The 22552-nt window shown below is 31.8% G+C and overlaps 2 protein-coding genes and 1 long non-coding RNA gene across 3 annotated transcripts; 2 read left to right on the top strand and 1 right to left on the bottom strand.

The window, feature by feature from the left end:
* The first annotated feature begins 263 nt into the window (after positions 1-263).
* LOC118043705 (uncharacterized) lies at positions 264-4054 on the top strand. The gene is made up of 3 exons (XM_035051743.2): positions 264-3144; positions 3328-3705; positions 3795-4054. Exons 1-2 carry the CDS (start codon positions 489-491, stop codon positions 3696-3698), a joined length of 3027 nt encoding a protein of 1008 aa, XP_034907634.1. The 5' UTR covers positions 264-488; the 3' UTR covers positions 3699-3705; positions 3795-4054.
* A 6883-nt stretch (positions 4055-10937) lies between these two features.
* LOC118043694 (mitogen-activated protein kinase 19) lies at positions 10938-16833 on the bottom strand. Its single transcript, XM_035051730.2, has 10 exons — positions 16346-16833; positions 14346-14754; positions 14040-14167; positions 13896-13955; positions 13187-13336; positions 12944-13099; positions 12589-12800; positions 12381-12482; positions 12039-12205; positions 10938-11516 (listed from the first exon to the last, which is right to left on the bottom strand). The coding sequence occupies exons 2-10, from the start codon at positions 14740-14742 to the stop codon at positions 11095-11097; spliced, it is 1794 nt and encodes a 597-aa protein (XP_034907621.1). The 5' UTR covers positions 14743-14754; positions 16346-16833; the 3' UTR covers positions 10938-11094.
* Positions 16834-18047: 1214 nt separating this feature from the next.
* On the top strand, positions 18048-18895 carry LOC118043696 (uncharacterized). Its single transcript, XR_004686691.1, has 2 exons — positions 18048-18380; positions 18530-18895. It is a non-coding gene; the product is annotated as an uncharacterized lncRNA (long non-coding RNA).
* Positions 18896-22552: the final 3657 nt, after the last annotated feature.

The raw sequence follows: 22552 nt of genomic DNA, 5'->3' as shown, positions 1-22552 counted from the left end.
CACTCCTTTTATTACTCTTGTCCTGTTGCATTGTATACCTATTTATTTCGATCAATACAACAACAGTGAAGTTCATGTTGGCCAAACCTGTTCTTTATCTTGTCTTTCATAAACAAGCGTTGTTGTTGTTGTTATCCAGTTGAGATGGTACTGTTTTCTTGCTACAAAGGCAAATGCAATTACAAATTCCTCTAACTTTATACTTGTTAATTACATAGAAGTCAACGCTAGTTTTGATCCACTTGCATGGTGACGCTGGACAATTTGCACAAAGTTTCAGTCTTTGTTTTTGGTGATCCATTGGGAAAAGTCATGGTAGAACATTGCATCTTCACTTCACCTCTTAATCTATTATAAAGCTCCATTTCTATAACACTTCTTGGTCCGCATGTCCACCTGAATCTGCATGCTGTTCTGATCTTTTCTTCAATTGTAAAAATCCAACCACCAGAACCCAACCCTTTAGCTGCAGAGTGGCTCATTCATCCATGGTTTGTTCAGCCTTTTGCTTCCGATCCTTTGTTTTACTTCTATCTTTAATCTCAGTCACCTGCTCCAACTACACTAATGAGACTGACTTATTAGCCTTGATCCAATTCAAGAACAAAATAGTGGATGATCCTCTTGGGATCATGAGCTCGTGGAATAGCACTATCCATTTCTGCCAGTGGTATGGTGTCTCTTGTGGTCGGAGGCACCAAAGGGTCAGAGTGTTAGCCCTACAGTCCCTCAAACTTTCAGGTACCATATCACCCCATATTGGCAATCTGAGCTTTTTAAGGGAACTACACCTTCAAAACAATAGTTTCTTTCATGAAATCCCTCCACAGGTTGGCCGTTTGCGTAGTTTGCAGATATTTTCTCTACACAATAATTCCATCTCTGGTCAAATTCCTACTAGCATATCTGATTGCTCTAACCTTGTTTCAATTAAAATTGAATACAACAATCTGACAGGAGAAATTCCTATGGAGCTAGGCTCTTTGTTGAAGCTCAAAAACCTTACTCTGGAAGTCAATGGTCTAACGGGGACTATCCCTCCTTCTTTAGGGAATCTATCCTCCCTCGAGATCCTTCGGCTAGAAAAAAATAAAATTCTGTTTGGGAATGTTCCTAGTACTCTTGGCAAATTGAAGAATCTTAGGATTTTAAATCTGATGGATAACAGGTTTTCAGGCGTCATTCCACCCTCAATCTTCAATCTTTCTTCATTGACAGGTTTGGATATAGGATTCAACCTTTTCCATGGCAATCTTCCATCTGATATAGGCATATCTCTCCCAAATCTTGAGTTCTTTTCAATCGCCTCAAACCAGTTCACTGGTTCCATTCCTGTTTCCATATCAAATGCTTCAAACATTGAATTGCTTCAAGTAAGTTTAAATAATCTAACAGGAGAAGTTCCTACATTAGAAAAGCTGCATAGGCTCAACTTTTTCACCCTTTTCTCCAACCATTTAGGAAGTGGACAAGCTAATGACTTGAGCTTTCTCTCCTCATTGACCAATGCCACCACTTTAGAGTATTTGTCTATTAAACGAAATAACTTTGGTGGGGAGTTGCCGAAACAAATCAGCAATCTCTCAACCATGCTCGGGGTGATCAGTCTACAGGAAAATAACATATTTGGAAGCATCCCAGCTGGAATAGAGAAGCTGGTGAACTTGAAAGTTTTTGATGTTGGCAGCAACAAAATCTCAGGTATTATTCCTTCTAGCATTGGAGAGTTTCAGAATCTTGAGGGATTGATTCTTGACTACAACAATTTATCCGGGCATATTCCATCCTCTGTAGGGAATCTGACCAAATTAATGGCTCTCCATTTAGGGGAGAACAGTCTTGAAGGCAGCATCCCCTCAAGTCTAGGGAACTGCAAGAAATTGTTAGTGTTGAATCTGTGCCCAAACAATCTTAGTGGTGACATACCCCCAGAACTTTTTGGGATCTTCTCATTACTGTATATTTGTTTTTCTCAAAACCATTTTTCGGGTTCCCTTCCCATTGAAATAGGAAAGTTAATAAATCTAGGAATCTTAGATGTATCTGGAAACATGTTATCAGGTGAGATTCCTAGCAGTCTTGGGGGTTGTACAAGTCTTGAAGGCTTGTATATGAATTCCAACTTCTTTCATGGGTCTATTCCTTCAGCATTGAGTTCACTGAGAGGAGTTCTACAGTTCAACTTTTCTCATAACAACTTGTCAGGGAAAATTCCAGAGTTTTTTCAGGGCTTTAACTCATTAGAGATGTTGGATCTCTCTTATAACAACTTCGAGGGCATGATACCAGATGAAGGAATTTTCAAGAACTCAACTGCAGTTTCAGTCATAGGAAATAGCCAGCTATGTGGTGGCAACACCGAGTTTGGGCTGCCTGGATGCAAGTTCCACCAACCAAAGAGGCGGAAACTCAAATTGAAGATAGCAATCTCTGCTATTGCAGTGTTTCTAGCATTGGCCCTTGTTGTCACTTGTTTATTTCTTTGTTCATCAAGAAGGAAAAGAAGAGAAATTAAATTGAGCTCTATGCAGAATGAGCTATTGGAGGCGTCTTATCAAATTCTCTTGAAAGCTACCAATGGATTCTCTTCAGCGAATTTGGTTGGTATAGGTAGCTTTGGGTCTGTGTATAAAGGAATACTTGACCAAAATGGAATGGTCATCGCTGTCAAAGTGCTTAATCTCATGCGTCAAGGAGCTTCTAGGAGTTTCATAGCTGAATGTGAAGCCCTGAGAAACATCAGACATCGGAATCTTGTCAAGGTATTAACTGCATGCTCAAGTATTGATTACCATGGTAATGATTTCAAGGCTATAGTTTATGAGTTCATGGCTAATGGGAGTCTAGAGGATTGGCTGCATCCACCTGGTACAGGAGGTGGCACAACGCTGGCTCTAGATCTTCGCCAGAGACTTAACATCGCCATCGATGTTGCATGTGCACTAGAGTACCTTCATCATCATTGTGAAATACCAATAGCTCACTGTGATCTTAAACCAAGCAATGTTCTTCTCGATGATGAACTCACTGGACATGTAGGTGACTTTGGGTTAGCAAAATTTCTTTCTGGAGCAAGCCTTGACCATCCAACAAATGAATCAACTTCAATTGGAGTAAGAGGAACTATAGGTTACGCTCCTCCAGGTAGTAAAATTATCAATCTTCCAATCTTTTACTTTTTTTGTCCCGTAACCTCTTATGCCAGGTTTCAACATCAAATATAGGATTAAACACTCATTAGAAGTGAAGTTTCAGCTTATGGCATTACTTTAACATATGTTTTGAAAAAAAACAAACTAAATCATATGTTTTGGTTATGAATTGTAGAGTATGGCGTCGGAGGTGAAGTGTCAGCATATGGTGATACATATAGCTATGGCATCCTCTTGTTGGAGATGTTCACAGGAAAGAGGCCCACTGATGAAATGTTCGGAGAAGGCTCAAATCTTCATAACTTTGTCAAGAGAGCTGTGCCTGAACAAGTGAAACAGATAACAGATCCAACTCTTCTTCAGGAACAACCAACTGGGGACGATGACAAACATGAATTTAGCAGCATGAGAAACAGTAGATCTCTTGAGTGCTTGAACTCAATATTACGAATTGGAATCTCATGTTCTGTTGAATTTCCAAGAGAGCGCATGAAGATTAGCGACGCCGTTGCTCAACTCCATTCTGTCCGAAATGAACTTCAATAAACTGGTGGTAATAATGCTATCTTCCTCCTTCAAAGCTAGAACTCCATTACTGATATTTTCATGTAAAATCGCACAACTTAAGCTCTTCCATCACAGGTAAGCAAGGATGATAGCATTTCTCCAAGTTGCCAAACGATCGAGAAGAAGCATCGGCCAGGGGCGCCTGTCAATCATTTATCATTTCTGGGCCTCGCCATTTACCACCTATATTGCCATTAGTTGTATTTTATTTAATTTCAGCATGCTTTGTTTGTATGATGAACATTTTCTGTAAATGTTAGCGTGGAAAAACTGCCATGTTTTACTTCAGAATCTTGTCCACTGATTCTTCCATAATTTGACTTTTATATCTTAAAAGTCTTAGGGATCAAAAATCAAATTAAGGCTTCGTTTGTTTGCTGGAAAGTAGTTTTTTTTTGGAAAGTGAATTCCGGGGAAAAGTGAATTCCGAGAAAGTGAATTCCGAGAAAGTATTTTCCGATGTTTGGTAATGTAATGAAAAATAAGTTGGAAAACATTTTCTAGTGTTTGGTTATGTCATGAAAAATGAGCTGGAAAATAACTTATTAATATTTTATTTTTCTCAAGTTTATTAAAATAATAAGGAATAAATCTTACAAATTAAAAAGTTGAATGAGAATGAAATTGAAAAAAAAATATATAATTTCATAAATTATCTCAAATAAAATAAATAATAATCAAAATAATAGAGATCAAATCTAAAAAATTAAAAAAAAATGAAAGATGAAGAAATTAAAATAATAATAATCAGCATTTCATAAATTATTTCAAATAAAATAAGTAACAATCAAAAGAATGAGGACCAAATTTGATAGATAAAAAATTTCAAAAAAATATAATAAGAAAAAAGCAAATAACAATTATAAAAATAAGGACCAAAGTTAATATAAAAATAAAATTTTAAGAGATGAAATTGAAAAATAAATATTCAAAACAAAATATATATAGCAATCAAAAGTTTGAGGATTAAATTTAATATAATCAGCAAATAATGACATTTCTAAATTTTTCACAACTTCCGGAAAGTGTTTTCCTCTCAAATTTTTCAGGAAAACACTTTCCTGAAAACTAAGCCAAATTTTCCTTTTACTGGAAAGTGTTTTCCATTGACCAACTTTCCTACTGGCAAACAAACACAAGAAAGTTTGGAAAGTGATTTTCCAGAAATCATTTTCCGGAAAACAAACACAGCTAAAGGGAAAACACTTTCCTGAAAACCAAGTCAAATTTTTCTTTGACTGAAATTGACTGGAAAGTGTTTTATGTTGACTAGAAAGTATTTTTCGTTGACCGGAAAGTGTTTTCTGTTGACCAACTTTCCTAATGATAAACAAACACAGGAAAGTTTGGAAAATGGTTTTCCGGAAACTACTTTCCGGGAAACAAACATGGCTTAAGTCATTTACAACTTCATCTTTACACGTTCCAAAGATTTTAACATTGATAAATCCAACTTGTTCACCCTCATTTTCTTGGCAGATTCATTGAATTTGTGTATAAATCTACGAGAAATTAAGCCTATTCACATCATAAGACTGGGTCGTAAACAACATGAAAGGGTCAACTCTAAGGATAATTGTAAACTATATTCAATTTCCTAATTAAATTATTTCCACCTCTAATTAAGGACAGTCATTAAGCAGGCCTTAAACTATAGTTTTTTTCTTCTTATTTAAGAACCAAAATATTGTCTTTTTTAAGCTAAACTGGCTTGAAACCTGGATCTCATTAATCCCCTTTAACTAGCTTTGCAAAGACTTATTTTTTATCAATTTTTTAACTCGTGTAAGTTCGATTTCAAGATTTTTTTTGGAAAAGAAAACTTGTGCAATGTTTTGGGGTTCAATGCATATATTCTTACATGGTATAGAAATATAGGTCTTTCTTTGATTTTCTATAAACTCTTTTTTTAGATGTGAGCCCATTCTTGACTTGGGACCCATTTCTTCTACTGCCTTTCTTACCCATCATATTCATGGAAAGAAGTTTCTAGCTTTTGTTTCTTGTGGGGTCCTTTCTTAGTCCATTGAATATATGTTTTGACATCACTTTCTATAATTCTCTTATCAATACTTTAATTTCCTTTTCCATCATAAGGGTTTTTTTGTTTTGTTTTAGCATAAAAAATATTTTTCAAAAAGAAAATCTTTAAAATATTTGGTTTTGTTCATGAGAATGAAACTTTCAAATTTCAATGTATGCATCATAATAGTTCCTTAAGCAATTCCCCCAAGGGTTTTATTAGATTTCTGAACGTGAGTCACCTTTAAGTCAGGCTTTTACTTGAGGTGACTTGATGCAACCATAATATTTGATAGTTTTATCCATATTTACCTAGTATTTTATTTATGTTTTATATATATATAATGCTTTGATAATCTTTGTTTTATGTTTTTAAAAATACTTTTGGATGTAGGATTTAAAAGGGAGTAAATTAGACATAAAATTCAGACCATGTTTCAACTCATGTTGAATATTGATAGATTTAATCTCTGATTGATGTTTTATGCAGAACTTGAGCTGTAGAAGTCAAAATGAAGTGATTCTAATAGTATTAGAAAGATAACATTCATACATTTCTAGACATATATGGAAAGAAGAATAAAAAATAAAGGGCATGGAAATTACAGTCTTTAAAGACAAGTCTTAAATTCTGTCAGTTTTGACATTTGACCATTCCTACTTGAATATCTTGAGTTGGAGAAGTCATTTTGATGAAAACTCAATTTTTTTAGATTCCTGACTCAAAGACGTACCAACCTATCAAATTGAAGCAGAAAATGAGATCATATGAAAAAGATATGATATTTCTAAGACAACCTATAAATTTTACCAACATACAGGTTTTGTAAAAAAACAAGTTCAATTTACTTCTAAAACATCCGATTCAACATGACAATTGTTTCTTCATATGGAAAAGATATTTATTTGGGGAAATTAACTTTTTTAAGTTCAAAGTTAAAGCTTGAAGATTTTATGCAACACTATATATATATATATTACTTAAATATAGATTGTCTACTTTGGAATGGATTATTTTTACTTTTTGGAGGATACAAATGGATTGGAGAGATGTGGGAATTTGAGTTTCCTATGAAATAAAAAGAAGGAAGCGACCAGAAAGAAGAAGAAAACTCTTACCCTTTTCTTCTATACCTAAAATTATATTTTCATCTTTTCTCTTCCTTATTTTTTTTTATAGACATGTAAGACTAAATTATTTTTCTTGGTTGAAAGGATACAAAAACCTTCAAATTCCAAAAACCATGAGATATATTTCTATATTTTCTTTTTCAATTTATATGATGAATATGAATGTTTTTCTATGCTTATTTACTATGATTGTTTAGTTTGATTGGTAGAGAAACTCTAAATTATTAGATTTATCTCTTCAATCACATCAAAAATTTATATATTTATATTCTGTTTTAAAATTAAGTATATCGACTGAAAACTTGTGATCAAATCTAAAGATTATTTTTAGATGTAATAACTCGATGTACTTGTTTACTTTTGTTTTTATTGTGTTAGATATTTTATTCTGTCTTTTGTTTATATGGTATGTGTGTATGTATTATTTTTTTAATAGGGGTTTTAGACTACTTGGGGTTTACAATTAATTTTAGTCATCAAGGCTTATGAGAAGATAGTAGTAGGATTTTCTCTATGTTGCCTATGCTTTTCTAACTTATTCATAACCACCGAGGTTTTTTTATCAATTAAGGTTTTTTTTTTGTCAATAATTTGGGTGTACGTAGCAAATATGCAAATATCCTATTGAATCTTAGAATCGTTGTTTGGAAAACATAATAAATCAAAAGAAGTGGTTTGGGGGAAAAAAAATTCTTTTTTACTTAATACATTCATTAAAAAATTTATGTGTTTGTATAAACACACAAATATGAGAAATCTAGTTTTCATAAAATACATAAAATATATAATAATTATTTTGTTATCACTAAAATTTTGATCTTTATATTCACTCATAATCATAATTATAAAACTCCGAAATGATCCATCAGATCAACCAGTTACATAAACAAAATCTTTCACCAACTAATCATCCCTTTTTATGAAATTATATGAAAAAGTAGTTGCAACGTATGTAAAGTTGTGTCTATCTTGATATCTTGTTTCCTCCATACAAAAAACACATACATGTATGTATGATGGGGATATTTTACATATATAATATACCATCTCTAGTTTGAACAATATCAGAAAAATTAAATTAAAACCATAAGAAAAACTAAATAAGGAGAGCATCTGCATAAACCCAAGCCTTTGAATAATCTTTATATATATATATATATGAAAACAAAAAACAAGGTGTTATGTATGTTTTTTGAGATGTATTCTTCTTACTCCACTAATTATCTTACTAGCGTGCAAACTTAGTAAAAAAAAAAGTACTAAAATAGTATAAGTTTACATTATAATTGATTTAATATTCAAAATGTCTTTATCCAAAAAAAAAAAAAACAAAACAAAACGCTACAATCACCATAGTCTTTCTCTCCCACCACCGCAACCATCCCTTCTTGGCCACCAACGGACACCGCCACCATCAACCCATGAAGCCAACCAACTGTTACCTTTCACCCACAATGCACATTAGCTCTTCGACTCTTTTTTATATATAGAAAATCGATGGCTTTTTGTATTTGTCAATGCGTTTTGATTTGGGAATTGAGCCAAATTTGATTTATGTCGGCAGGAGAAGAAAGGGAGATTTGGGTTATTAATATAAATGGGTTATTTTCATCTTTTTATCTAAATATAAAAAATTGACTATGACTTGGTATGTAAATTGTAATTCTTTACATGTGAGAGGGAAATTGCAACTACAAACAAACCATAGGATGTTTATCATAATCTTTCAAAGACGTGTCATTCTAATTTTTTATATGATAAATATTAATTAAATTATCTTGTAAAGTGATGTTAACAAGCTATGGACATAATAATCTTATGTTAAAATTAAACTTCCATCAAATTATTTTAGACAGCCACAATCACCATGCATAGGCAACGATAGATTATTATGAAATTAAACATTGTTATATGGTAACTTTTGAACCCTCCAGCAAAATATTGCTCGCATGGGATTCCCATTTCCCACAACGTTGTTGACTACAACTGTCTTCAGACAAGATAGAAAATACTCACGGTTTTCTCTCGTGAATATTAATAAAAATAAAAGGGTTTATTTGGTTTTGAGATTTTAAAAAAATTAAATTTTTTTAATTTTTTTATTCAAATTACTAAACTATGCGCATAGATTTCTTTACGGACTATTTGCAAATCTACACAAGTAATAAAAATTTTTGTGTGAATTTGCTTATATAATACTTAAATCAATTTATATATATCTCAAGGAATGTTTAGCACCTCTCAAACTTAACACGTACCATGTTTTTCTATATCATACCCCAAATGCTGCTCTCTGTTTGTAATTTCCACGGTTCAAGATGCTCCAGTCAACTACAAAGTTTTTGGATCTCCCAAATTAATGATGCTAGCTTTTTTTCATTGTTTTTTTTTTAATTATTATATACTAGGAAATACACTATTTATTTAAGCTTTTTATTATTATTATTAACATGAATACCTGAATTAATTTATATATATTTGGATTAATTTTATAAATTTTAAAATTAGTATATGAAAGGAATGGAGCTCATTTAAGGACCAGTACCTCGACTAATTGGCCCTGAAGTTAACGACCATATAAATCATATAAACAACCTTCGAACATAAAACCACAGAGATAGCAAACAATCATTTAAGCCTTTGATTGCATGGATGGGGTTCTAACTCTGCGCTCTAAATTGCTAAAGTGTAGTCTGTCAGGAGCTTGTACGCTCTGTCGTTTATTATGAATGCTCCTCTGATTATTTTAATTTTACCGGCACATAAAACTGTTCCGGCCATGCCTAAATAATTAATTCCAGCTTCTTATTCATTCGCCATGTTCTTTTACCTTCTAATATTGTCGTCCAACGATTTATTTTTAAGGCCGCAAGCTTACATTCCCTTTCCATGCAGGAGGACTCGCTATCGATCTATTCTTGCACACTTTTACAAGGTCTCAAGTTACTTAGTTATGCTCCTGTGATTCCTGCCTTTTTGTTGCGTCCTACAGCACTTTTTGAAAGCGTCACCATAACCAGTATGATTCTAATGAAAAGTACCTTAATTTCATGCACATTATCGATATCCCTCGGGCTCCAAAATCACCCATTTTCGAAGTGAAGTTCAGACTAGAAATGAAGCAAGGAGGCCGTCCAAATAGCCAGTTCTGCCTGAAGGGCATCGGAGGATGTTGAAAAAACAGAGGAAAACCTTGTGGTGGGGATGTGACCACAGACGTTACACGATACAGCGAGATGATCATAAATCCTGAAACAAAATCTTGGTGCCAACCAGAAAATTTAAAGTAGTGTCCACCTTGTCACTCCCTTTTCAAATGGAATCAAAATCCACATGACCGATAAGGAGAACTACCCTCATGATGCCTACCACCTCTGGTGTGCTCCGGGCACTGCTGAGCACCTTGAAGAGCCACATATTCTATGTGATCCATATAGCAACCCTCAAGCACAAGAGATGCTGCAAATTCTTCCTCGTCCTGTCTGGGGGGAATACGGGTACTCTATAAAGAAGGGGGGTGGTTGTATAGAGGATCCAAGAACTTGGGGAACTTGACGTTGACACTGTACTTCTTTACCTGGTATATTCTCTTCCTTTCTTCCAAGTTTGCTGTCAGACGAGGGTGCCAAAATGTTATTAGGAATTGCTTCTTACTATTTTATTCGATTCATCGTTGCAATGCAGGATCCTGGCACTTGACCTGTGAAGAGAAACTGACCATCAATTGACTTGGCAACTGTACATCAGCAAAGATCAAGTGGCAGAGAGGATCGTCAGTGACTTTAACACTGTTGCTCCAAAATTAAGAACGATACAGTCAGATAGCAAAAGGCCAAGTAAAAATATTATAGCTATGATTCATGAAATTCCTGAAACGTTTCTAGCCTGTTTCTTCTTTTAGTTTTGTCCTTGTTCGCTGGCACAGGGCTGCTCAAACCTGTCTGCTAAATAAAACCTGGTTAATAAAAAGAACAGCTCTCTTCTAACCGCTCAGGCATCATTTCCCCTTTTGTTGCTTAAACGACAATAGTGATTTGAGACTACAGTACTCCACCAAAACACAAGTTTCTTGAAATGCTGAGTGGAATTTTATTCTGATCAACGAATTGAATTACATTAGATATCTAATTACACAGCATGAATATACAGGAAGTTGACTAAACCCTTGAAACCCAGCTACCCCACCTCGAATTCTAGACCTAAATCCATTGCATAATACTGACTATGTTAATCCATAATGAACAGTGCCCACATTCCTATGAGCAGCCAAAGCAGCAGGACCAACTGGACCAAACTGGGATTGTGCCTGGAGCAGTTTTGCATCAATGGCAATTCTTTCATTTAACTGCTCCACCCTAGATTGTGGTTGGTAATATGGGTTGGTGTTCAAGTCCATGGCCATCCCAGATGATGGCTTGGCCGCCACGTTGCATTTAGGAGGTTGCTGTTTGGTTTGTGAATATTTTCCAGTCTCCGAGATAGACTTCTCTTGTATCAACGTGTTAGTCCTCAAGAAACAGTGTGGAGAGCTGGTTTGGGGAGGAAGAACAGCATTTCTACAAAACATCCTTGTATCATAGAGATCTTTGACATTTCTGTCATTCTCATACGGTACACCTGATCCCACAACTCTCCCTGGCTTTGCTGAACAACAAAACAAAAAAAAAAAAATTAGATGTTTAGTCTACTAAACGGAATCTAGCTTGGGGAAACCAAAATTCCCAGGAAGCACAATAAATGGTCTAGAAAGACATCTGGTAAAAGAGTTCATAAGAACAATTCAGAAACTAGTTCTTGCTTCCGAGCTTCAAAAGAAAATTAGCTTTTTGCAGTATGGAAACGGGATATATATCCAGGATGGGAACTAAACTAGTCGCAAGGACAAAAAATTAACTAGCTCTGCCATAACTCACTAAGGTATAATAATGACTCGACAACTCCCTGCAGCTTGAACATTCAAGTGATCCATATATATTGTTGTAGTTATTTAGTAAAGTCTATCCTTAACAGTAACTGCTGAAAGATGAAGCCCTCCAACATCTTACTGACAAAGAGAGAACTTGCAGAGGCTTGGAGGTCGAATACAAAAGTTTTCCCAATAGGCTGGATTTAGGGGGGGGGAAATTTCTCTTTACAGAAAGCAAGCAAAATAAGCATAAGTTATACCTGATGATGGCATTCGAGGTGGGGGCCTTGTGACATTTGCTGGATTTTCAAAACCTGTATCCTGTGCTCTTAAATTTTTAGAAGCATCTTCTGTAACTTGCCTGTTGTCAATTGAGGTTGAATTTGACTGCATTTTAGGAGGGATTGTGTTTGAGTGAACAGTAGACCTGTGAACAAAAGTAAAGGTTAAAAGGAAAGAATGCAGACAACATATTTATAGTGGAAGAACACAAGAATTCCAGATTAAAAAATACTCTATAACCCTCAAAACAAATAAGTCCTATAAACCATTTCATCATCAATGATTTAGAGGACAAAGGAACAAGTAATTGCAAGTCATACCGTGGAAGGGAGACATGCTTCCTCTCTAGAGGTATCACTGGTGCACTTCTACCACTGTTTTCCTCGAGATGCGCAAACTGCTTTCTAAAATGACCTATGGCACTGCATTTCAAATTATATATAATTTAAACATAGAAAGGAAAAGGAAAGGCAATTGCTGCTACTCAGAAATGGGAAAGGTGAGCTGGAGGGAGGAAGAACTCAGTACCTAGGATAGAGAAAATTAGTGCTTTCATTTCCATTTATGTAGTCTTTGAGTAGCTGTGGATGGTATTCCAGTATTTCACGGTATAGCAGTTCCCGAACATCTTCCTTTGTTACCCTTCGCCTTTCAAACTCAAACTCCAACTTCGTGATTGGCTGACAGGAAGGTTCTCTCTCAACTTTGGCTAGGCCCTTAAAGTAAGGGTCAGCTAATGCCTATTATACAAAACTTGCATCAATCAGTTCAGCAATGAAATAAAGATCAGGTGCGGCAGGAAAGGCAGCTCCATTCATACATCAACAAAAATTGAATGCCAGGACACCATTCTTAAGGCGAGAAAATACAACAAAGCACACACCTCTTCAGCAGTTGGTCGATCTTTTGGATCGAATGCTAGTAGCCTTTGCAGTAACCTGTGTGCCAAAGGATCTGCATTTGGAAATTTCTGTGCAAATGGCACAGGCTGTTTTTTCCTCATATCTGTCAAGTATTTTCTTGCCTTGTCATTTCGTATCTGCATTTTAATCCAATACAAATTATGATCAATAACTTGAAAAGGAATTTCTGTGACCAACTGGGGGGGTGAGCGAGAGAGTCATACTCTAGAAATGGTTTCTAATGAAGGAGTCCCAAGAAGATCGGTGATCAAATCTAATTGATGAACAACGCTTTTACCCGGAAACAGTGGCTTCCCTGTCAATACCTCAGCAAAGATGCAGCCAATGCTCCAAATATCAATTGCTCGCGTATACTGCACCCAAGTAGAAACACAAAAATAAGCAGCAGAATTATAGAGCTTTACACTGCAATTAAACCACTCCAGAGAAACAGACATAACCTGACACAGTTACCTGGATTGACAGATATTTCAACTTCCAGGAGAGTTCATAGTCCTCCCTGAACAACAATTGTTTTAATCTAGGCATTACTGCTAACTATAAAGCACTCAATCATTTTATGGAGAAGTAAACATTTTGCTTCAATGATGCAAGGACAACCAATTGTACTATATTTTCTGTTGCTTCATATCCAACAAAAGCTTATTGTAAAACAAGGAAATACCAGAATGATATTAAATATGCTGAACAATGACATAATAACTATAGCATTATTCAACAAAAGAAATAACCATAGTGTTAACAAAAATAATGTACCACTATAAAGCAACACTTGTAAGAAATTTTGGAATCAAGCACCAGTAAATTACATGTCGACCTATACCACAATGTTAGTCCACTGTAGCCTATATCACGCTCCAACCAAGTTAGCTCTGGAAAAGAATGGCCACACATGGTAAATAAAAGCCATACCTTTGAAAAGAAAGATCCACACAGCTCTGGAGCTCTATACCATCTTGTAGCAACATAGTCCTGCAAGATGCATTTATTAATGAAAACTTCTTAACTGAGAGATGTTGTCAACTGATAGTTGTTATAAAATGCTGGAATACATACTGTCCAGAAAACAGTGGTTGGTGTATCACTAAATGCTACTCTTGCCAGCCCAAAGTCACATACTTTAAGTTTGCAATTTGCATTTGCCAAAATATTCTTCGGTTTAAGATCTCTGTGGTACATATTTGCTGCAGCCAAACAACTTTAGTTCAGAAAAGAGGCAGATCAAAAGCATTACAATTTAAGCTGCAATTACACTGTTACACAAGATAATGACCAAGCATATATCTGTTTTTGAGGATTAGACACGGAAAATTTTGACCCAAAAGCGGCCTTTGACAGAGCAGGTAAGAAAGAAACAGTCACCTGTATGCATATATTTCAGTGCACGTAACATCTGATAAAGAAAGAACTGATGGTGTTCCCTTGTCAAGTCATCATTAGCTTTGATGACTTGGTGAAGATCAGATTCCATAAGCTCAAAAACAACAAATATGTCTTTGAATTCTCTCTTTGAGGGTGGCAGCATGATTCTCTTAATCTCAACGATATCAGGATGCCGTAAAAGCCTAAGTAACTTTACTTCTCTCAAAATTCGAAAAGCATCAGAAATATGCTCAAAAACATTATTGATTTTCTTTATTGCCACTTTTTCTCCAGTATGAGTGTCAATTGCAGCACAAACAACTCCATAGCTTCCCTTTCCAATAACTTCTAGAATCTTGTATCTATTGGCATCCCCATACTCAGTGAAAAATTCCATCTCTTTTAAGTCCTGAGACAAGACAAAAATTTCAGATTCAAGCAAGCAATGATTTTGCTGCAGGGATTGCCTAGATAAAATGCATCTAGAAACAAATTAATAAAAAAAATAGAAAACATAAACACAAATCCAAGAGCCTCTGGATAAAAAAGACAAGCAGATGAAGCCTCTGTTAAAATGATAGCATACATAGAGCATATATTGGGAATTATATACAGTTGCATGCATAACCAAAAATAAGATCCAGACAGTTCAACAAGCAAACGGAAATAAGTAGTATATTCCAAAGCAAGCAAGACATACCAGTGTTCCAGGGGGGGCAACACTGGACACATATAAACCAATAATTTTATCGAATGATCATGCTAGGAGTGAACTAATCTCTAACTTGATTGTATGCCCAAAGATTCATTACACTGAAAAAACTGCTTGAAGAATGAGATAGTGAAATCTTTCACAAATCAATACACATGAAAAACATTAGAAAAAAGAACCGAAAGATGAATAGCAGAGAAATTGTGCACCATCAACTTTAGGGAAAGGCATCAGGTTGCAATTGGTCACGGCTCACAATATGCATTAGTGAAGAATCAAATTCAGAATCTAATGGACTAGAATAGTGCCTAGCAATTGCAATACAGCACGCAAAGATATCAAGTAAAACACCTTTATTTTCTGGAGGGAAGCAACATCAGTGAGAATCAGAACCATTTATCTGACTAATTAGGACCAGGAACAAAATTTTCAAGCATCAAACCCAAACCAATCAATTAGGTTATTCATAGTTTAGCAGTTCGGAAATGGGGAATTTCAGCTTGTTGTTTCAATAAGTATTGCGACAGACAAAACTGTAACCACTCCGTGATCACAAAGCAACCAAAAGCTAAAAACAGATCATACTATTTCATAAAAGTAACAAAAGTATTAAAATTCTAGTTAAAACTTATCAAGAGCATAAAAGTACAAATAATTAGCTTATGTTTCCAAAATTTAAAATAAAACAGCAACCAAACCAAAGAATTAATTTACAAGTTAACTAGAAGTAGTATCCAACCACATTTCAAAACCAAACCAACTGACCATGAACTTAATGCAAATTAAGCATAAATAACCCCAAACTTAACATATTTACTTACTAATCTGATTAAGCCCAATTTTCTCAAATTACAAAACTTCATCCATTATCCTACACTTTCTCCCCACCCGAATAGACAATATCAATAACCCAGATCCTAATTCAAAAGGATAATTTTCCACTTCAACAAAAACTAAACAGAACATCATCGAAAATCAAATCTTTCATCTTCCCTTAAATTGAAGAAAGCCGCAAAAATCCTAAAAATTCTTTTTTGATCAATTGGGTGGTTGAATTTGATAAAAAAAAAAAAAACCATTCAACTTCTTTTCTTTTCGTTTCTATTCCCCCGGAAGAAAAAATACCATACAATTAAGAATAAAAAACTTTGGCCGAAATCCAAATTTACCCAAATTGAATCAAAGCCCCAGATCCCAAATTCTTCAAAACAAGAGAATTCAAACTCTTTCAACAGATAAATCAAGATTAATAGGGAAAAAAAAAAGAGACAGAGAAAGGGAAACTAACCTTCTTTGGATGATCCTGTTGAGTCTTCTAGATTTTCAAAACCCACCAGAAAACAATAAACACAAACAAGAAAAGAACTTGTTCTCTTTTTATCTATTGTTTTAAACAAAAACAAGGGCTTTATTTTTATTTCTCCTTTAAGATAATAATTATAATAAAAACAACTGCATTTGCCCAACAACCTCCACCAAATCTATTTCCTTCTCACTCTCTGCTTCAAAGTTATCTTCTTTTCAACAACCATCAACACCTCTTCAAAATCTTCACTCTCTCTCAAAACCCACCACCAAAAACTCAAAAAGCTTAAACTTTGAAACAAGAACCACCTCAATTGGTGAAATAAATTTTTAGAGGAAATCTGTGAGAAAGAGAGAAACGGTTGTTGTATGGATCTGAGGAGAAGAGAACAATGGAAAGAGAGAAACAAAGAGAGAATCACAACGGTGCAACAGCGATTGTTAAATAATGAGAAAACGAACTTGTCTTGTTTTGCTTCTCTTATTCCTTTATTTATATATTTATCTTTTTTACTCTCTTTTTTCAATTACTGTTACAGGTAATTTTTTTAAAATTTTACATCAATTGTTTTGAAAATTATATAAAATATCCTTAGTTAACAAAAAAAAAAAATTCAAATTAATCAAAATAAACTCATATATATTATATCATAAAATCAGCTAAAGAAGAAAACATAATTTATTTATTTTTGTTTCTTTATAATAAAAAAAAAATCTCTCATCATAACCTAAATTGAAGACTAAAATTCTATAAAATAAAAAATTTTGTTGTTAAAATTTTGATATTAAATATTTTTAAAATTATAATAATAATAACAATGTAAAATATTTTTTATTTAAAAATATATTAAAATAAAAAAAAATTATTTTTTAAAAATTATTTTTTATATTAGTATATCAAAATAATAAAAATATATAAAAAATTTTATTTTAAAAAAAAATTTAAAATTATTTAAAAAACATAATTTATATTATAATTACAAACACATTTTACAAATTCAGAGGAGTTTTGAACAGTGAAAAATAATAAGTATTGCTTTATTAACCCTAATTACTCGTCTGTTTAATAACTAAAAAGTAAAGATGGTGTAGGCCTAGAAATGGGGTTGCCAAATTTAAGAAGTTCGGGAATGTTTGATAATGGATGTGTGATTATGTTTTAGGGAGTTTTTATAGTTATAGTTTTTAAAAAAATAAATTTTAAATAAATATAATTAATTATATTTAGTTAGATTTAGATATGTGTTGAGTAAAAATTGTGATTAAAGTTTATATATATAATAATATATATATATATATATATATAATATTTAGTGAAAACATGGTTGTAGTTTTTTTTTAAAGTGTTTTTTATTTAGAAATTTATTAAAATATTATTTTTTTTAATTTTAAAAAAATATATTTTTAATATCAACGTATAATCTAAAAATACTAAAAATATATCAATTTAAAATAAAAATTTTTTTTTAAAAAAAATATTTTTAAAACACAAAAATAAACAGAGTTTTCATAAAATTTAATTAAAATAATATCTAAAAACTACTCCTGTATTTTAAACTTAATTTTTTAATAAACATACAAAACCCAATTTGATTTATTATTAAATATCCTAGTGCATTTATTTTAATTGCAAACATAAAAACCGATGAAAAACAGACTCACCCTAGAGAAGACCATAACTTTGAAAAAGCTCGCCCAGCATGAAAGCCAACACATACAGGGATGGTCTAAAAGAAGTTTGAGATGATTCTTGTTTAAAAAATCTTTGACCTTTGAAATATGTTTGCTAGATAAGTCATCTTTGTCAAATCTCACTATCCTTTCAGGGGTAACTTTTCATGATGAAAAACAGCAAAAATCCAGATCTAGAAAGCAGATTTTTCCTAGAAGAATTTCCAGAACCCATTCAATACATCTCATCAAATGGAGTGGATAGCTTTGACAGCATTGAACTAAGCAAAATGTTGAATAATTAGCGCCAACCAGGTGGTTCTCAGCCTTTCAGTTCATCGGCGATGGTATGCTGCACATATTGTGATAGTTACCGAACAATTATAGCTTGATTATACAGGAATTCTTGGGTGGATTTGTGTAAATTTTCTTGATAAAATAGCTTTGAAAGCGACAATATGGTAAAGGGATTGCATATTTCTTATCTGTTTTGCAGCAGGGAAGTGATGTTGCTACCTTGGAAAACCAAGCTGGTGAATCTCAATCCATCTACCATCAAAGAAAGCATTCTGTTTCCATCAGCTTGTCAGCTTCTCCAATAGCAGAAAGCTCGAAGAACCCAAAAAAGTTATTTTCAAAGAAGATGCTGAAAAAATATTTGTTTATGAAAATCAGGATTCTTCCACTGCATCTAAGACTGCCGGTATGTCAGATGATAGTGATTTTGTTATTTCCTGGAATTAGGTTTGATTTTGCATGCACACAAAGTGTTTTGTGAAAGTTCTAGCTTCTTTTTTTTTTTAATGACAAAGTTGTAATAGTAATTTGATTGCAAAGTAATGACTATCAGCTTGATGGTAAAGTTTAGTATTTATAATAGGACTTTTTTTTTTTTTTTTGTATATAATCTAACTTTATTTGTTGATTTTTTTTTTAATGTGATTTAAAGTATTATTAACTTATAAATTCAATTATGTAAATGATGATTTTAAAAATAATTGAGATAAAGTAAAATAATGACTTAATTGCAAGATGGCAAAGGTAGTTTTTCCCTTTTCAAATTAAAAAACAAAAAATATAGCTATTTTGATACCTTTTATAATACTTAGAAAGTAACAAGTGGTATCTTAGTAATTACTTTATAGGTCCACTTTGAAGGAAAAAAATTGATACAAGTAGGAGAAAAAAGTTTTATAAAAAATATATTTTTATCACTTTTAGTGGTTCATGAATTTTGTATTCCATTTTCTCTTTATATTCATCTCTTGCCTCAAAGTAAACTCAAATAGTAACTAATATAATATCATTAATTATTCTCTAAGTATATATAATTTTCCCAATAGATATATGTAAGATTTTTCTTATAAATGTTTTGTAGTTATAGATCTCCGATTATAAACAAATTCAATCAATTTGAAAATAAATAAAGCATTATATTTATTGAAGATTATTTATAAAATATATGGTCCTTTACCGTATTTAAGATTCGTACATGCATGAAAAGTCTTAATTACTCATAAAATAATTAGTGGCATCCTGTTAATTACTTTTTAATACTTCTTTTGAGAAGAGAGATGAACATAAATAGAAGGGAGAATAAAAAACTCATAACATACCAAAAATAAAGATATTATCTCTACCTGAAATTTTTATCTTCTATTTATATCAATTTCTTTTTTCAAAATGGGTCTAAAAAATAACTATCAAGGAGTCATTAGTTACTTCCTAAGCATCATAAGATTTATTTTTAGATTGACCTCAATTGCCAATTGCTATACATTAACATGTATAAGGATCATATGAAATCATTCCATTCAATTCTATAAATTTTTTGAGTTAAGATTATTTGGTTGTATTAGGGTTATTTTCAAATTTTAATTAATATTGTTTAATAAAACTTTTCACTTTTTTTTTGCATTAGGGTTTTTTTTTTTCAAATTTTAATTATTTATGCTAATTCTCTTTTTAGTCCTCTTTGCTAAGAATAAAAAGTTCTTTTTTAATTATAAGAAAAAAATATTTATTATTATTATTAAACGTGTAAGTATGCTAAAAATATATGAATTCAATAAAATTGATCACTATGAAATTTATAAAATACATTAATAAGCATGTATTAATAGTTTGTCATTCATACATTTTCAAATTAATAAAATTAATAGTTTTTTTAAAATAATATTTAAATATCTTTCTCAATAATATATCTAATAGACAAGTAGTTTATTTTTAAGAGAAATAAATCATCTTAAAAGTAGAAGATACATAAAACAATTAATAAATTCTTCTTTCTGGTAGTTTATTTGAAGACCTGACTAGATAATAAAATGATATGTCACTCTTGTTTGATGTGGAAAGATTTTTATGAAAAAATATTTGTTCCATTAGTTTTTTTATTCCTATTTAGTTTAGAAAAATATATTTTTTTATGATGTTTTACTTTTCCTATTTTGTTTAGAAATTTTATTTTTTTCTTATTCAGTTTAGGCCTAAGACTTGTACAAATAGAGTTATCTATTTTGTATTTCATAAGACTTCTTGAATAGAAAATATTCAATGGTAAAATTTTGAATTAGACTTTTTTGTGTGTTGACTCTATTCGGTAAATTTTTGTGTTGTTTATACATGTTTTCTTTCTTATGTTATTTTGTTTATGTAAGTTGGTATTAGATTCCACCAAGTCATGGTGGTTATCGTTGTGTATTAGACAACCATGGTTGGAAAAGATCATAAAAGAAGACACACTGATGTAAGAGGATGGGGAGGTTCTCTCTTGCGAAAAAGATGTTCAAGAATTGGTAATATAAGACATGTATAGATAAATTATAAAATTAACTTGTTGACTAATAATGATAAAGTTGCAACAATAAATTGAAGAATCATCATATTCATTAGCAGAGATGAAGAAGAGAAAACTAGAAGATCATGTGGAGAGTAATCATGTATCATGGTTAGCTTTAAGAACTCATTTTAGAGGTAAGAGCATAGAAACCAAACTCTTAATAAGGATGAGTATCATGAAGATTTTAATAATCTCATTTATGATGAGATAGATTTAGATTGATATTCTCCACTAATTTATGATGTTTATTTTAATGATGATTAGGTTGATAATGATATAAAAAAGAATGACAGTAATTACAATAACGATGTCATCAATATTATCTTCATTGATAAGTTAAAGATTGAGTGTAAACAAAACATGAAAGGTGCTCAACAAAAAAAATTATACTGATTTAGGTTATGTTAATTCTTTTAATTACAAGTTTACAATTATACAAAGGTAAATATTTTCAAGTATATGGATACAATATATATCAATGAAGCAAATTTTAGGTTTGCAATTAATTACTCTGAAAGCTAATGAAAGAGAAATCATTTGTCCATTAATGTTTCTTATGCAAAATTTAGCATGAATAGATTGAAATTGATCTCTAAATTTCATATACAATTTAAGAAAAAAAGAAGAGGTCGGAGATTCTTGATTAAACATCCAAGAAATCAATATAATAATAATTTAAGCTCGAGAATAAATCAATACAATAATGATTTCTTTCTAACCGATGATACTCATGTAAGAGGATTTTTAGAAAAATATATTTGTTTCATTAGTTATTTTTATTTCTATTTAGTTTAGGAAAATTATTTTATTTATGGTGATTTTATTTTTTCTATTTAGTTTATGAATTCTAGTTTTCTTATTAAGTACAAGCCTAAAATTAGTATTAATAGGATTTTTTAGCTGTATTTCAAGAGACTACTTGAAAATAAAATATTTAGTCATAAAATTTTAAATTAAAGCTTTTATGTAGTGACCCAATTCTATAAAATTTTATGTTGTTTATGCTTGATATCTTTCTTGTATTATTTTTGTCATAATCTAAATTTTACTCCTTCAAAAATAAAATAAAAATTACATCATAGTATTTCTTAGATAAAATATGATAGATTTTTGCAAAAAATGACAACAGCTAAAAAATAATAAAAATATTAAAAATTAAGAAATACAAAAAGAAATAAAAATACAATTAGTAATAAAATAAGCCAATAATAAAATTCAAAAGTCAAGAACTAAGCCAGAGAACAAATAATTTTGAAGGACAATTAGGGATGTGATTAAATAAAAAATAAAGAAATAAGTAAAAATTGGCTAAAAGTTGAAAAATTAAAGGACCAAGGATCAAGGTGAAAGAGATGGCAAAATTTAAGGGTTTTATTAATCCAATCATAGCTTAATTAAAGAGAAATTTTGAAATTTAGACTCATTTTGATTAAAAATTCACAAATTAGGGAATTAAGAACTAAACCGCAAACCATGGCAAAACATAGGAGCTTAACTAAGTTGGATCAAGTGTAAAATTAAAATAAATCTAAAGATTAAAATTCAATTTGAGTAAAAATTAAGGGTTTGCAAGACTAAGGATTTAAAGAAAAAAGGTGTCAAAATCATTTCACCCAGTCATTAATCGAGTAAGTCGTCTATAAATAATGGAATACTCATTTGATTTGATCAATGACAAAA

The sequence above is a fragment of the Populus alba genome, chromosome 11 (genome assembly GCF_005239225.2).
Source record: "Populus alba chromosome 11, ASM523922v2, whole genome shotgun sequence".
Lineage (NCBI taxonomy): Eukaryota > Viridiplantae > Streptophyta > Magnoliopsida > Malpighiales > Salicaceae > Populus > Populus alba.
The sequence above is the reverse complement of the archived record's forward strand: the minus strand, read 5'-3'. Positions and strand labels throughout refer to the sequence as shown.